This window comes from Scyliorhinus canicula, chromosome 16, assembly GCF_902713615.1.
Source record: "Scyliorhinus canicula chromosome 16, sScyCan1.1, whole genome shotgun sequence".
Lineage (NCBI taxonomy): Eukaryota > Metazoa > Chordata > Chondrichthyes > Carcharhiniformes > Scyliorhinidae > Scyliorhinus > Scyliorhinus canicula.
This window is the reverse complement of record NC_052161.1, coordinates 24,425,596-24,443,214: the sequence shown is the minus strand read 5'-3', so window position 1 is coordinate 24,443,214 and position 17,619 is coordinate 24,425,596. Positions and strand designations below refer to the sequence as shown.

Genomic DNA, 17,619 nt, shown 5'->3' with positions numbered 1-17,619 from the left:
AAAGTAATTGGTGAATTGGATTTGAAATTGTGTAGTGCATATAGTAAAATGTGCTGATCTTTCATTCTGTTCACAGTTATTTGTTGGACCTTTTGTGTGGGCCGGTGGCACAGCGGTTAGCACTGTTGCCTCACAGTACCAGGGATATGCAGGTTAGGTAGGGTTATGGGGATCGGGTGGGATGTGGGGCTGTGCATACTCAGTGGGCTGAATAACCTGCATCTGCGCTGTAGGGATTCTATAATTTGTCAACATGCAACAGTTGAAAGAGAATTAAGAATACAGTTTTTTTTCTCAACAGGGAAATGTGTCCATAACCTAGCTAGAGACCAGATGGTGTTTGAATTGGTTTATTAAAACAGGTTGAGAGGGATGCCTAGAAAAATGACCCATCACACAGCGTTATAGCGGGGAAATATGAAATGACTAGGTCTGTAAAAAACACCGATTCCTTGGTTTATTAAGGGTAACAATAGATCTTGGTTTAAGAGGGATATGATAAATAAAAGGAGACTAATTAAGGAGAAAATTGAGAAATATGGAGAGGTGAAGCAAAAAGGAGATTCTGAGGGAAGATTGCCAATCAACATAGCATGGATAGAATAAATTACTGGGTATATTTTCTATATCTATATATATATATGCAAAAGTAAACTTAAAATTTCATATGACTAGATGTAAAAAAAGATGATCCGGATTGACGGGGTTTTAGGGATTAATTAGTAGAGATAGTAATAATTGTTCATTTTGAAACAGGCATTGTGAAGGATTAAAACTTTTGCTTTTATAATGAATAATTTATTTTTCTTTTGTAGTCCAAATGCTGTATTAAGGTTGAGATTTAACCACTTTGCCACAGAATGTAGCTGGGACCACATGTATGTATATGATGGCGATTCAATATATGCACCATTGATAGCTGTGTTCAGGTAAGCTTGAATAGATATAAATTAGAACCAACAAGACTGACTTGATTTTGTGTACTGCTGTAACTTTTGTGTTGTTTCCAGTTCTAAACATTTAATAATGTTATAGAATATATTTAACTTTTAAACCTAGATTGTTTGAATTGTTAATGTAAAAACATTTAATTTTGGCATTCCTGGGTTGTTTTAAATGGGTTAACACAGGCATTGTCAAACTCGGGGGCGCAACCTGCGGGTGGGTCGCGGGCGGGTGTCGGTAGGGTCGTGGAGCCGTCCGTTGCGGCGCTCCCGATCGTGCAAATCCGTACACAACAGCCGCAGCAGCCGGCTTTTAACTATGCCGGCTGCAAGTGGCCTTCAAAATGGCCACAAACGTGTAAACAAAATTTGGACGCACTGCGCACCGATGATTGGGCACGCATGTGAAGTGTGGCCCCATTTGTTTAATACGGCCACATCCTTTTCGTTTACAAGTTCAGGAGGGACAAAGCGATCATTGGGGCCAAAGAGACTCAAAACCATTTCCTTCATTTTTGTCAGCAACAAACAAGGTAAGAGAAAATGGTGGGATCGCGCAGGTCAGCCGTTTTGGGCCGCGAAGGTTGGCCGGCGTGGATCGCGAAGGTAGGCCGGTTTGGGTCCTGAAGATTGGCCGGTTGGTAAAAATGGGTCCCCGGAAAAAAAGTTTGAAAAACACTGGGTTAACAGACTGATCCTTTGCCTGGTAAGAAGATTGCGGGTTCAATCCCCAACTCAAAGATTTGAGCAATTAATCTTTACTGACATTTCAGTGCAGTATCAAGTGAATGATGCAATATTGGAGGTGCTGTCTTTTGGATGAGATGGTATACTGAGGTGCTCAGGGCCTCTCTGTCCTTGGGTGAACATAAAAAAAATCCTCAAGCATAATTTGGGCATTAGGGATTGGCCTTGTATCTCATTTATCTCATTGGAACATCGGATGCAAGAAAATGTTTTTTTTTACTGAAATCTCTCATTTTATGACAGGGAGGAAGAAACATTGCAAATGGATCTCTTACTGACACTTTCAAAATCTGTATTTTCTCCTGTATATTTTGTTAGTTTTTAACATTGCAAAATAACTTTCAGGCATATGAGACTTGCACATTACTCCTTTCTCAGAATGTCTGAATCAAAATCTAATATTTTTCGATAATGTTACTGAAATTATGCTTCAGTACTTCAAAGTGGATCTTGGTGCCGTACAATTCTCAACAGAAAAATAAATCCTGCAATTACAATTTCTTGTATTAATTAATTAATTAATTAATAAATAAATAAATAAATAAATAAATAAATAAATAAATTAATTGGTTGGTTGGTTGGTTAAGGGATTTCATAATCGTTTCTGTTCGACTCAATTCACATTGTGATGACCAGGGAGAGTGTTTAATGTTTGCATGTGACTGTTAAAAATGTCTCTTTTCCGTAATAAAATTTGGAATGGCTTTACAAACTATCAAAAAATGTCATGGGGCGAAATTCTCCGACCCCACGCAGGGTCGGAGAATCGGCCGGCGGCGGCGTTATTCCCGCTCCCGCCAGGTTTTGAATTTTCCGAGCGGCCAAAAACAGGCGTTGTGCAAATCCCGCCGGCAGCCTCTGAGAACAGCTGGCGCCGACGGGATGTCATTTAATTTTTAATGTCAACAAATCTCCGGCCCGGATGGGAAATGGCGTAAACCATTGATGATGGTTGACGCCGTTCAGTAACCTACATCGAGTGCGGGGGTTGCGGGGGGGGGGGGGGGGGTTGCGGTGTTGGGGGGGGGGGGTTGCGGCGTTGGAGGGGGGTTGCGGCGTTGGAGGGGGGGGTTGCGGCGTTGGAGGGATGGGGTTGCGGCGTTGGAGGGGGGTTTGCGGCGTTGGGGGGGGTTGTGGCTTTGGAGGGGGGGTTGCGGCGTTGGAGAGGGGGGGTTGCGGCGTTGGAGGGGGGGGGTTGCGGCGTTGGAGAGGGGGGGTTGCGGCGTGGGAGAGGGGGGGTTGCGGCGTTGGAGAGGGGGGGGTTGCGGCGTTGGAGAGGAGGGGTTGCGGCGTGGAGAAGGGGGGGGTTGCGGCGTTGGAGGGGGGGTTGCGGCGTTGGAGGGGGGGGTGCGGCGTTGGAGAGGGGGGGTTGCGGCGTTGGAGAGGGGGGGTTGCGGCGTTGAGAGCGGGGGGGTTGCGGCGTTGAGAGGGGGGGGTTGCGGCGTTGAGAGGGGGGGTTGCGGCGTTGAGGGGGGTTGCGGCGTTGAGAGAGAGAGGGGGGTACCGGCGTTGAGAGAGAGGGGGGGGTTCTGGCATTGAGAAAGAGGGGGGGTACCGCGTTGAGAGAGAGAGGGGGGGTATGCCGGCGTTGAGAGAGAGGGGACGGGTACCGGCGTTGAGAGAGGGGGGGGGGCGGCGTTGGAGGGGGGTAGGGGTGGTGGGGAGGGGTGGGGGGGAGGGGGGTAGGGGTGGTGGGGAGGGGGGTAGGGGTGGTGGGGAGGGGGGTAGGGGTGGTGGGGAGGGGGTAGGGGTGGTGGGGAGGGGGGTAGGAGTGGTGAGGGGGGTACGGGCGTTGGAGGTGGCGGGGGGGTAGGGGTGGGGGGGGATGGGGTTGGCGTAGGGGCAGCGGCGTGCAGGGGGGGGGGCGACGGATGCCCGGGGCCAACGCACCGTCGCCCCCCCTCTGCACGCTGCTGCCCCCTACCCCAACCCCCCCCTCACCACCCCTACCCCCCTCCAACGCCCCTACCCCCCTCCAACGCCCCTACCCCCCTCCAACGCCCCTACCCCCCTCCAATGCCCCTACCCCCCTCCAATGCCCCTACCCCTCTCCAACGCCCCTAACGCCCCTACCCCCTCCAACGCCCTACCCCCCCTCCAATGCCCCTACACCCCCCCAACGCCCCTACCCCCCTACCAACGCCCTTACCCCCCTCCAACGCCCCTACCCCCCTCCAACGCCCTTACTCTCTCCAACGCCCCTCCCCCTCACCGCCCCTACCCACCTCACCGCCCCTACCCCCCTCACCGCCCCTACCCCCCTCACCGCCCCTACCCCCCTCACCGCCCACCCCCTCACCGCCCCTACCCCCCTCACCACCCCTACCCCCTCCCCACCACCCCTACCCCCCCTCCCCACCACCCCTACCCCCCTCCCCACCACCCCTACCCCCCCTCCCCACCACCCCTACCCCCCCTCCCCACCACCCCTACCCCCTCTACCCCCTCCCCACCACCCCTACCCCTCCCCACCACCCCTACCCCCTCCCCACCACCCCTACCCCCCTCCCCACCACCCCTACCCCCCTCCCCACCCCCCTACCCCCCTCCTACCCCCCTCCCCACCACCCCTACCCCCTCCCCAAACCCCCCTCCCCATCACCCCCTACCCCCCTCCCCACCACCCCTCCACCCCGCCCACCACCCCCTATCCCCCTCCCCACCACCCCTACCCTCCCCACCACCCCTACCCCCCTACAACGCCCCTACCCCCCCTCCAACGCCCCTACCCCCCTCCAACGCCCCCTACCCCCCTCACCCCCCTCCCCACCACCCCTACCCCCCTCCCCCCCTCCCCACCACCCCTACCCCCCTCCCCACCACCCCTACCCCCCTCACCACCCCTAACCCCCTCCAATGCCCCTACCCCCTCACCACCCCTACCCCCCTCCCCACCACCCCTCTCCTCTCAATGCCGGTTCACCCCCCCCCTCCTCTCAACGCCGGTACCCCCCCCCTCTCCTCTCAACGCCAGTAACCCCCCCCTCTCCTCTCAACGCCGGTACCCCCCCCTCTCCTCTCCTCTCAATGCCAGTGCCCCCCCCCTCTCCTGTCCTATCAACGCCGGTACCCCCCCCCCTCTCCTCTCAACGCCGGTACCCCCCCTCTCCTCTCAACGCCGGTAACCACCCCCCCTCTCCTCTCAACGCCGGTACCCCCCCCCCTCCTCTCCTCTCAACGCCAGTACCCCCCCCTCTCCTCTCCTCTCAACGCCGGTACCCCCCCCCCTCTCCTCTCCTCTCAATGCCGGTACCCCCCCCTCTCCTCTCCTATCAACGCCGGTCCCCCCCCCCCCTCCTCTCCTCTCATCGCCGGTACCCGTTCCCTCTCTCTCTCTCTCAACGCGCCACTTCCGCAGCGGGTGAAACTGACGCGTATCGCGTCAGTCCGCTGCTGGCCCTTTCGGAAACGGAGATTTAGGGCCTAAAAGAAGGCCGCGACGTCGGAGTCATCCGCACCGCTTTTGCCCGCCGGAAATGGGCGTCACGCAGGTCTTCGGAGAATTTCGCCCATGGTTTCAGAAACTATTGTGAAACACTATGGCCTCAGAAACTAATTTTTAGTTAATGAAATTGTGCAAACGATAACCTACATAATTCTCTCCCTTCAAACCTGAGCACTTATTCTGTACACAAACATTCAATCCCCCCACTGCTGGCAAACAGTGGCAAACAGTCGTGTGTACCATCTACAAGATGCACTGCAGTATCTCGTCAAGGTTCCCTAGGCAGCACCTTACAAACCCACGACCGCTGCAATCTATAAGGACAAGGGCAGCAGATACATGAGAACACCATCACCCGGAGATTGCACTCCCAATTCATTCACCACCCCGACTTGGAAATATATCATCATTCCTTCACTGTCGCTGGGCCAAATCCTGGAACTCTTTTCCCCCCCCTGCCCCACAGCTCTGTGGGTGTTCCTACACCTCAAAGACTGCAACGGTTCAAGAAGGCAGCTCATCACCACTTTCTGAAGGGCAACTCGAGGTGGGCAATAAATGCTGGCCTAGCCAGCGACGCCCATTTGAAGTGTGTCCTTTTGGTGCATTTCTGTTTGTGTGGTTTGTAAATAACAGAACTTAGTGAACAGTTCTGCCTCCATTTTTGTTTTTAAAAATTTCCTTTTGAAAAATTGGAGTATCCAATCTCCCCCCCCCCCCCCAATTAAGGGGCAATTTTGCGTGGCCAATCCACCTACCCTGCACATCTTTGGGTTTTGGGGGTGAGATCCATGCAGATGGGGGAGAATGTGCAAACTCCACATAGACAGTGACCCGGGGCCGGGACCGAACAGGGTCCTCGGCGCCATAAGGCAGCAGTGCTAACCACTGCACCACAGTGCCGCTTATCAATTTTTCTTTTAGCATGATTACTGTGCATGGTTCGTCTGATTTAATTTTTCAAAAAACGTCGCCTCTCCCAACCCTATTGCTCCACTTGAACCCCTCATTGCCACCCACACCTCTTGCACCCACTCTCTTTTCACCTCTCCTGACCTCTTTGCTTGAAACCCTCCACCATGTCCCACCTCCCGACCTCCTCCACTGCAGTGCCCTGCCTCCCGACCCACTCCTGAGTCATCCATGTAAAGGAACAGCATCGAGCAGGCAGGTGGGAGGATATTGGTGAGGAACGTTGTGAGTGGGTAACGTGGTAAGGGTCGTAAATTGAAAGATTTTTAGCCGAGTTAGGTTCAAGGCAGCCGATAGGTTTTAATGGTAAAAATTTAAAATCTGGAATATTGCCAAGCCTTACTCCTTGATTTATTTTGGGAAAATAAATGTATTTTTTCATTTATACGAGATAACACATTTGGAATGCTAAGTGGGAATAGCTGTATTAATATTTCACGCACCTAACCGTGGGAGCTATTGTGTTTTTGTATGCTTATCTGAACATCCTTCTTTGGATTTTGAGTAACTTTACACATGAGAATCAAACAGTTGAAGATAAATGGTCAACATCAAGGCTATTTGTTTATTTTTTATTTAAGTAGTACTTATTCTCAATTTATCGTTTTAGTTGGCATGAAATATGTTTGCTCAGCACTGTTGTGGTTCCAGAAAATAGTGTACTGCCTAATTGGTTGTTGTCAATAGATTGAAGTTTGTAGTATTGAGAATAGAGTTATCTGGAGTCAGAAGATGGAATGCATAGTTCCATTGAATGTCGAAATGCAAAACAACTTCATGACTGCATGTTTCTTTTGTTTCTTTGCAATTCCTATTTTGGCTTGATTATTATTTGGAATTCTGTTTTGCACTTTGTTTCTCCCTGCTGAATGCAGGTTTTATTGTTTACTTTCTCTTTCTTGTTCCATTTTGACGACTTCCTCAGCAATTTCTTGTCGGCTTTCTTTCCCAACTGAACTGAAAGCTGTTTCTTTTCAAGAATACGCTGGCCGCTTTTTGCTAGTATTGAGCTTGCACGGTTGTGCCAAAATCGCATCGCACTACCATCTTGTGTCCACCATAGATGTGTGGTATGTGCTGCTGTGATAATGGTGTGCATGTTTTCATCCTAGTGATAGGTGCTGAACTCTGGTAGAAACAAACACAGAAATAACAGAATTATCTGGTAAACAGAATTGGCTGCTTTCTCCAATGAAACAACTGCCTTCATAATCTGAAATGTTTTGGTCCGGATTTTCTTCCTGGAGGCAGAATTTGAAAGCATGGAGATAACCCAAGATTGTGAATCCGCCTCCAAGCCAACGGTGCTTGCTGATACTATTATTATGTTAGGGAAATATAGCAGGCCTGAAACAGAGTCGGGGCGGGCAAGTTAAAAGTCCTGCCTGTCATGATATTAGAGGGATTGTTGTAATGTACTCCAGTATTAGATATAAACTGTACTCCATTGGGTCACCTGATCTGGAGTCAGACATCAGATGACACATGTAAATGTAAGTTGTAACATGGCTGCAGGCCTGCAATTGTGTACATATTCTGTTCTGAATAAAGTTAATTCACAATAATGATATTCTGAAACCATGGATAGAGCTCAGTTTGGCAGGCAATCTGATTGAAAACAGTAGGAGATTCCAGCAGCGCTTCAGCCTGTGCCACAGCAAAGGCAGTGATAATAAAGGCCCACATGTACAATCTTCCGTCTTTCTTCATGTAGCAGAGGAAGAAGCCCTAGGAATTTATAACACATTCACATTTGAAAGTGATATGAAACAAAATGATTTGAAAGAAATAATTGAAAAATTACTGCAGTCCGAAGAAGAACATCAGGTTTGAAGGGTATTACGAAGTGTCATTTTGAAAACAGTGTTCTTATAAGCCTTTCTCATATGTAAGTAAAATGTCGTCCAAGTGGACTGCAACCTGAGGAAAGCTTTGCAACAGGTTGTCCATCATCCTTAAAAGATGGGTGGACTGGAGGATATGCCAAAAAACATACAATGGTACGTGCAATATGCAACTCTTTTTCACGTGTTGATGGTCACGATCTGGGCAGCACGGTAGCATAGTGGTTAGCACTGTGGCTTCACAGCGCCAGGGTCCCAGGTTCGATTCCCTGCTGGGTCACTGACTATGGGGAGTCTGCACATTCGCCCCGTGTCTGCGTGGGTTCCTTCGGGCACTCCGGTTTCTGCTTTGTACTGGTATGTACTGGTATGTACTGCTTTGAATCTTCCTTAGCAGGGGTTGTTGATATGCCTGGCTCATGTCCAGTTTTGAGTTGCAAATAAATCTTCCACCCTAGGTAATGGATAAGCATCTAACTTGGAAATCTGGTTAATAGTGAGCTTGTCTTCACTATATCTGTACCATACCAACATTTTTAAAGACCGGAACAATTGGAGCGGCTCAATGAGAAAACTGAATAAGCTCAATGATTCTAAGCTTTTGCAGTCATTCCAACTCCTCTTCTACTTCTCATGGGCTAGTCCTGGCCGAGAAACAACGAGGGGTAGCCTGAAGATCGAAGTACAACTTCACGTGGTACCACGCAGTGTACCAGTTCACTCTTGAACATGTCTGGCTACTTCTTGATAACATCCTTGGTCACCCACATGTGCTTGATCTCACCATACTTCAATGGAATTTTGCTGAGCCAGTCACATCCTAGCAAATCCTGCCCTACCCTTTGACCACAAGGAGGCATGCCTTCTTCACTATTATACGCAATGGGACTTCCAACGGCCTGAACAAAGGTATGGACTGTCCAGTGTACATCCGAAGATTTAGCTCTGCCGGAGTCAGGGTTTGTCCTCAGTTAGAATCCCACGTCGACTTGTAGGTCTCTTCATTAATTACAGATGCAGAGGCTTCTGTGTCCAACTCCGTCTTGATTTGCTTACCATTGACAGCCACTGTAGTTAAAAATAGCCTCTGGTCGTGCCTAATTCACATTAACTATGATGTAAGCTTTCTCCTCTACCTGCTCTGAGCTGTCGAAATGATACGGGACTGCTTGAGGCTTCTTTGAATTTAAACGGTCTTGCTCATTTTAACCCAGACAGGGAACATATCCTGTTGTGCGATGGCTCGCCCTACTGTGTGGGGACGGTACTTTCTCATTTAATGGAGGATGGGTCCGAAACTCCCGTTGGTTCTGTCGGTTTTGTATCTAGTGCACTGACAAAGTCTGAAAAGGGATATTCACGGTTGAACAAAGAGGGTCTAGCTATTGTTTTTGCGGTGAAAAGATTCCATCAGTACCTCTATATAGTCGTTTGTTCACCATTTCTACCAACCATATGCCATTAATGACTTTTTTAAGTGAGACAAAATGCATTCCTCCCATGGCCTCAGCAAGAATACAGCGCTAGGCGCTTATATTGTCAGCATATCAGTACAATATTGTGTACAGAGCAGGGGAGGTCAATGCAAATGCAGACATGTCGTGTCGTCTTCCTTTACTGGATTTGCCATCCACGGTATTATGTCCTCCCGAGACAGTTTGCTTACTTGAGAGACTTGCACATTCTCCAGTAAGTGGAGCAGATTATGCAAGTTAAAAGATTTCTGATGCAAGGGATGCATTAAGTGTGCAGGATGAATGCATACAGTGGTCATCAAGAATGGTCAATCATGGATTCATAGAATTTAAGAGCAGAAGTAGGCCATTCAGCCCATTGAGTCTGCACCTTGGAAAGAGTACCCCACTTAAGCCCACGCCTTCACCTTATTCATAGAATTTACAGTGCAGAAGAAGGCCATTTGGCCCATCGAGTACACCGGCCCTTACAAAGAGCACCCTACTCAAGCCCACATATCTACTCTATCCCAGTAACCCCATCTAACGTTTTTAGACACTAAGGGCAATTTATCATGGCCAATTCACCTAACCTACACATCTTTGGACTGTGGTAGGAAACCGAAGCAGCTGGAAGAAACCCACTCAGACACGGGAAGAACGTGCAGACTCCGCACAGACAGTGGCCCAAGCTAGGAATCGAACCTGGGACCCTGGAGCTGTGCAGCAACTGTGCTAACCTTGTCACCCCCTTGCCATTTGCAGGTCATGGATGAAATTCTTGAGGCCAGGTGCTTTTAGAATGAAAAGTCTAGCCAGGTCATATGTTTGGTGGCTTAATAAGCATCTGGACTTGGAGCACAAAGTGAAATTCTGTTTGACATGCCAGATAAACCAGAAGATGGCGCCACTAGCACCACTTCATCCTTGAGAGTGGCCTGATAGGCCAGTGTTATACAAACTTTTTTTCCAGGGACCCATTTTTACCAACCAGCCAACCTTCGGGACCCACACCGGCCGATCTTTGCGACCCACACCGGCCAACATTTGCGGCCCACGCCGACCGACCTTTGCGACCCACGCTGGCCAACCTTCGCGACCCACCATTTTCTCTTATCTTGTTTGCTGCTGACAAAATGGAGGAATCTCAATCGCACCCAAAGCACGTGATGTCGACGTTCGGGGGTGTGACCTGCTCTCTGCCTCCCTTCAGGCAGGAAGATTACATAGAATTTTAAAAAATCTTCTGCATCTCCGATGGTGCAAATTTGCGGGCAACAGCCGCAGCAGCCGGCTTTTAACCTTTTGTTGTATTCCCAATTCTGTCCTCATGTGCATTATTTCCTTTGTTCCACAATTGGCGGCTGTACTGTCGGCTGCTATTGCCCTGAACTCTGAAAAATCTTCCTTAAACCATTCTGCCTCTTTAACTCTCTCACTTCCTAAGCCTCTCTGTCGTGGATTGCGCAAATTTGCGCGCTGCAGCCGGCTTTTAAAAATGCCGGCTCCGAGTGGCCTTCAAAAAAGGCTGCGACCATATAAAAAAAAATGCGAACACACTGCACATGCGTGCCCGCTCATCGGTCTCCTGGTGGTGTATGTTTGGACATATGCAGCAGGTCAATCAGTACATGGCAAAAATGAAGTATTTTTGCCGTGTTTCGATTTAAAAACACAAATAGCTGTCCCATTTCAATGAATTTGTTGTACGTGAGCTATTTATTAAAAACATGGCCATAATTCAGATTTTGTACTCAGATTATTTTTGATATGTTGCAAGTTTTTGTAAGAGGATGGGAGAAATAATTAAAAATTAAAACGTATATAGAGACTTTGCTCCGAAAATGGAAAATATATTACATATTAAAACTGCAGTAACAATATTTCGCCTTCATGTATATCTTGGTGTATAATAGTGAGCCTAGAGTAGATAAACATTGCCTTTTGGCTGGCAGTGATGGTATGTGGTTCATTTGACAAAATTTGTTTTTCTTCATGGGCTTTGATAGTCATAGAGTTTTACAGCACAAAAAGAGGCCGTTGGCCCATCATGTCTGCGCCAGGTTTAAAAATGGTTATTCAACTTGGACGTGTTTTTGCAAGGGCAAAAGGGCATTCAAAAGTAGAGGGTTAAGGACATATTTTCATTAAGTGCTCAAATTTTTAAAAGAATACAACTTTAAAGGTCTTCATGGCATGAGCTTGAGATTAAGCCAGTCTGTTTGCAACCTTGGTGTCACATTGGACCCCGAGATAAGCACCTGGCCTCCTATTTTTTTAAATATAAATTTAGAGGGCCCAATTCATTTTTTCCAATTAAGGGGCAATTTACATTGGCCAATCTAACTACACTGCACATCTTTGGGTTTGTGGGGGTGAGACCCATCCTGACGCGGGGAGAATGTGCAAACTTCGTACGGACAGTGATCCGGGGCTGGGATCGAACCATGATCCTCAGCGCTGTGAGGCAGCAGTGCTAACCATTGCTGGCCTTCTATTTTTGCCATCTCTTGGACTGTTTATTTCCACCTTGTTAACATTGCTTGACATATCTCAGCTCATCTGCTGAAACATTCATTCATTCCTTCATTATCGCTAGTCTCGACTGCATTTCTGGGTGAACTCCCCCATTCTATCCTCTGTAAAATTGAGGTAAAGAAAAACTGTGCTGTTCATGTTTTAACTCGCAGATAATCCTGTTCCCCCAACTCCCCTGTGCTCTTGACCTACATTGGCTCCTGATCAAGAAACATCTTGAAGTTAAAATTCTCATGCTTGTTTTCAAATCCCTTCATGACCGTGCCACTCTACCCGCTCCCCACAAAATCTCTATCATCCCATCCAACCTCATAACCGTGCAAGACATTTACACCCCCCTAATTTTGGCAACTTGTGCACTCCCAATTATAATTGCTCCACCATTGATGCTCTTCAGTTGCCGAGACCCTAAGCTCTGCCTCTCTACCTTGCTTTTCTTCTTTAAGACATGCCTTAAAAACTTACCTTCTTGAACACTTTTGGTGCTCTGACCTAATACCTCTTGGGGTAGCTTGGCATCATACTTTGTTTTATAATGCTCCTGTGAAGTCTCTTAGGACGTTTTGCAACATTAAAGGTTCTGTATAAATATAAGTTATCTTTGATGTTGTACATGGACAAATCTTTTAATTGTGTTGTTTGTAAGAAATTCAATTACTATTAATTCAAAAATGCAGAAACATGATTCGTAATTGAAATTATGGGATTGCTTTACTCCATTTTATTACTGATCTTTAAGATCAAAGTTTCAGTGTTGAGCCTTAATCATGCCCTTGGTGTGTGAATATGTTATTACATTGTAGTGCTATTATTTCATCTTGATGTTGATCTTGATGTGCTACTTTCTTTTTCATTTATCCCACAGTGGTCTAATAGTTCCAGAGGTACATGGGAATGAGACTGTACCTGAAGTAGTAACCACATCTGGCTATGCATTGCTGCACTTTTTTAGTGATGCTGCTTATAACTTAACTGGATTCAATATATTTTATTCGTAAGTACAATTAATATACTGCAATTATACTTGAGCATGTTTTGTTTTGCAAAGGAATATAGGACTTGGGAGTTTGTTCAAAAGATAAGCCCTTCATACCAGGAATGAGGCAAGTGAGCCTTCTCTGAACTGATTTTAATGCAATTAAATATGTTTTTCTGTTAGGGGACCAAAACTGTCCACAGTATTCCAGATGTTTTTTAAATTATTTCTTGAGATGAGGGCATTTCAGGCTAGGTCAGTATTTATTGTCCATTCCTAAATGCCCTTGAGAAGATGGTGGTGTGCTGCTGACTTGAACAGCTGCAGTCCATGTATTGCAGAAACACTCAGAAAGCTGGAGGGAGGGATTTGCAGGATTTTGATCCAGAATAGCACCAACTCGTGGAGAGTATGCCTGTCGTTTCCGCCCCCTCAACTCGATTCACATTGGCTCTACTTTTGCTAGGGCTCCTCGGTGTCACTTTTGGTCAAATACTGCCTCTATGACAAGGGCAGTCACTGACCCCTCACCTCTGGATTCAGCTTTTTTGTCCATGTTTGGACCAAGGTTGTAATGAGGTCAGGAGCCGAGTGCTCCTGTTGGAACCCTAATTGAGCGTCAGCGAGCAGATTATTGTTAAGCATGTGCCGCTTGATAACACAGTCAATGACATCTTTGACAGGGTTCAATTTGTCCTTTTTGTGGCCATACATATCGAGATAATTTTCCACATTATTGGGTAGATGCCAGTGTTGTAGCTGTACTGGAACATCTTGGCTTGTTCTTAGCTAGAACGTGGCTAGTTCTGGAGCTCAAGTCTTTAGTACTATTGTCAGAATGTTGTCAGGGCCCATAGCCTTTGCAATCCTGTGCCTTCAGCTGTTTCTTGATATCACTTGAAGTGAATCAAGTTGGCTACGTGGGCTCACCAATGCCCTGTACAGCAACAGTAATACTGGCCTACTTTTATTTTCCATTCCCCTTACAACAAATGCCAACATTCCATGCTTTCCTTATCACTTGCTGTACCTGCACACTAATGTTTTGTGATTAATATACCTAGGATCCAGCTCCCTCCAGCATATGCATTTTTTCTTGCCAAAGTGGAAAAGTTCACATTTTCCCATGTTAAACTCCATCAGCCAAACATTTGTCAACTCGCTTAATCTGTCTAGATCCCTTTGTAAATCTGTACCTCCTATTGACAACTTACTTTCCTACTTATTGTTATAGGTACATTTAGCTACCATATATTTAGGGCGGAATTCTCCGCTCCCGCGCGGCATCGGGAAGGCCGTTGTGAACTCGGCCGGGTTTCACGACGGCCTCGGAGGCCGCTCCTCGCACCCTATTCACCCCCCCCAGGGGGCTAGGAGCGGCGTTCCGTAAATCTTGGCCGTCAGGCCTTGACGCTTCAAGGCGACGCGCCGAGACTGACGCGATGGCGGCGCCTAATTGACGTCAGCCGCGCATGCGCAGGTTGGCCGGCTCCAACCCGCACATGCGCGGTTGCCGTCTTCCCCTCCGCTGCCCCGCAAGTCGTGGTGGCTTGATCTTGAGGGGCAGTGGAGGGGAAAGAGTGCGTCCCTTGGAGACGCCGGCCCGACGATCGGGGGGCACCGATCGCGGGCCAGTCCCCTCCCGAGCATGGCCATGGTGTTCACTTCCCCCCTCCGCCCCCCAGAAGCCTCAAACGAAGCTTTGGCGCCATGTTCACAACGGCAGCGACCAGGTGTGGTTGCCGCCATCGTGAACAGGTCGGGAACGTCAGGCCGCTTGGCCCGTCCGGGCCGGAGATTCTCCGAGAGGAGGGTGCCAGGGCGGCGTGTCGTGAGTCGCCCGGCCCTCCCGCGATTCTCCCACCCGGCGTGGGGAGCGGAGAATCGCGCCCTTAGTTCCTTCATCCAAGTCATTGATGTAATTCAGTCTTGTCCAAACATTTTGGTCTGGTGACATTTGCATATGCTTCTTTATCAAGGGCCGATGAGTAAATCTGAGGAAGATGAGGTTTGGCAAAACAATGAATTGAATTTCAGAAAACGTTGAGGTTTTTAAGGAAAGAAACAATTGTTGAACATGTAAAGCTGTGTCATAGCAATAAACTATTGTGTTAAAAAAGAGTAAATGACAAAATTTACTAGAATGTTGGAGAGTCAGTGTGTGTGGCTGTAAGTCTGTGGGTGCCTGTATATTTGTGTTGGTGTGTGGCAGTGAGTGAGTGAGTGAGAAACTGGGCATAAAGCAGACTTACACACACCTCCACTCTCTAAAGTCACTCACTCATTCACTCCCACTCACTCAGCCACTCACTCCCACACGCCCACCCACTCCCCTATCCACACCCACACTAACACATTCACTCACTTCCACACCCACTCACTCAGTTTCTCTCTCGCACATACTAAGTCACTCACACTCACTCACTCACTTACACACGCTCACACACATATACACTCGCAACCATACTCATATGTGTGCACTTGCGCATGCATGCTCATATGCTTGCATTCACGCACGCACTCACAAATATACAAATATGCACTTGTGTGCAATCGCACACTCACATCCTTGCACTTACACACTCGCATGCACGCACATTCACAAAACACTCGCGCGATGCGCACTCACGTAGTGCACAAACACATGCGCTCCCAACACATGTGCACTAAAACACACATGCACTCAAATGAGCGCGCACTTACTAGTTAGCCTAAATTATTTTGGGGGGCCACATAGATGGGCTTTGTGGGCCACATCTGGCCCCTTATACCCTATCTTGGCCAAACCTGATGTAAATTTTAGATAGTTAAGATCTCTGCACCACTGGTTGCAGCTTGTCAACCAGAAAAAAATCCATTTAGGTCTACTCTCTGCTTCCTATTCGCTAACTATTCCTTTATCCATGCTCTATTACTCTCTACACCATGTTCTCTTACATTCTCTACATTTTCTGTGACTTCAGATAAACAGGGACAATATAAATGTGAAAGGTTGGCTTTTGTCAATTGTACTTTGAAGCATTATGCAGTTGTCCAACAATGGAAATTAATGCAAGCAACTGTGCAATCACACTGGCAGTTCGAGATGAATGCCTTGGGTACGTTTTCCCAGTGCCACCACCTCTATTCTGAATTGGATTAAGTTAAATGTGGCTTGATGGTTTGAAAGAATTGTGTGAAGTGCTGCGAATGTATGTTGACCATATGACGATAAGACCGTAAGTAATAGGAAGAGGAGTAGGCCACTCAGCCCTTCAAGCCTGCTCCGCGATTGTGCCCGGTGGCACAGTGATTAGCATTGCTGCCTCACAGCGCCAGGGATGCGGGTTCGATTCCGACCTAGGGTGACTGTCTGTATGGACTTTGCATATTCTCCCAGTGTCTGCGTGGGTTTTCTCCGGGTGCTCCGCTTTCCTCCCACAGTCCAAAGCTGTACAGGTTAGGTGGGTTGGCCCTTAAATTGCACCTCAATGATCAAAGGGTTAGGTGCGATTATGGGAATAGAGTGGGGGCATGGGCCTCGGCAGGGTGCTCTTTTGGAGGGTTGGTGTATTCTCGATGGGCCAAATGGCCTCCTGTAGGGATTCTATTTAACAAGATCATGGCTGATCCAATACTCACTAAGTCCACTTTCCTGCCTGACCTCTGTAACCATTACATCCCCTACTGGTGAGCGAGACTGGGAAATAAGTTAATTTAATTAATCTTTTGTGCTAAAAACAGGCATTTACCAGATTGTTGTGACTAGGGATTGGTCAAATGTGCATTGGTGTGTGGATTGCAAGTCATAATTGAAACTCTACAGCTGTATTATTTACAGGTTTAGTTTTATCAGAGTTGCTTTAACCCACTGTTCATTTTTGTAAAAATACATTTACAAAATGTGTCCAAAATATCAAGCAATAATTTTGATAAACATCTTAAGTTTTATTAAATCCTTATGTATTGCCCAAGAAAATAACGTCAATCAATCTCGCTGTTATGCAGGCTACAAGGAAAGTGACCTGTCGGGGCCAATGAGAAACACTTTTATAAGATTCTAAGTGTGCATGTTGAGCTTCAGCAAGGGTGAAATCTGTGTTTTAAAAGGTCAGATATTGTTTATTGTGCACCACATTTTATGACCAAATAACTTGTGTTGTTTCAGTTTTTATTTTGGGGGAAAGATTTTGCAAAGAAGTCAGCTGTCAAGCAAAACATTTAATTTTCATGGGCTACGTTATGGAAAAATGTTACAAGCTGGATTTCTCTTAACTCAGTTTAGAAAACAGAGTTGAAATTCTAGCGAATGAGGTTTTGAAAACTTGTCAAGAAAAATTATTGTTCTGAATTTGTACCCACCATGGAAATCTACTTAGATGTCACGTCTACTATAGAAATTGACTCCCAAAGCTCTACTGGGGCTGGTTTAGCACAGTGGGCTAAACAGCTGGCTTGTAATGCGGAACAATGCCAGCAGCGCGGGTTCAATTCCTGTACCGGACACCCCGAACAGGTGCCGGAATGTGGTGACCAGGGGCTTTTCACAGTAACTTCATTGAAGCCTACTTGTGACAATAAGTGATTATTATTATTTATTATTATTATTATATCCACTCAGCTGTGAAACCCATGATTGTAATTCAACTCCTGTGTCTTCTGCACATTTACTTAATAAATTGAACATTGGGCAAATTCATAAGCTGCTTTATTCTACAAT

At 47.3% G+C, this 17,619-nt stretch overlaps 1 protein-coding gene across 4 annotated transcripts in view; it reads left to right on the top strand.

Annotated features, from left to right (window-relative positions):
* atrnl1b (attractin-like 1b) overlaps positions 1–17,619 on the top strand; it is a 1,095,064-nt gene that overhangs the window by 112,361 nt on the left and 965,084 nt on the right. For all 4 annotated transcript variants that reach the window (XM_038774130.1, XM_038774131.1, XM_038774132.1 and 1 more), the window contains exons 3-4: positions 816–929; positions 12,810–12,938. In XM_038774130.1, the coding sequence (XP_038630058.1) occupies positions 816–929; positions 12,810–12,938 (243 nt within the window). The remainder of the gene's footprint in view (positions 1–815; positions 930–12,809; positions 12,939–17,619) is intronic.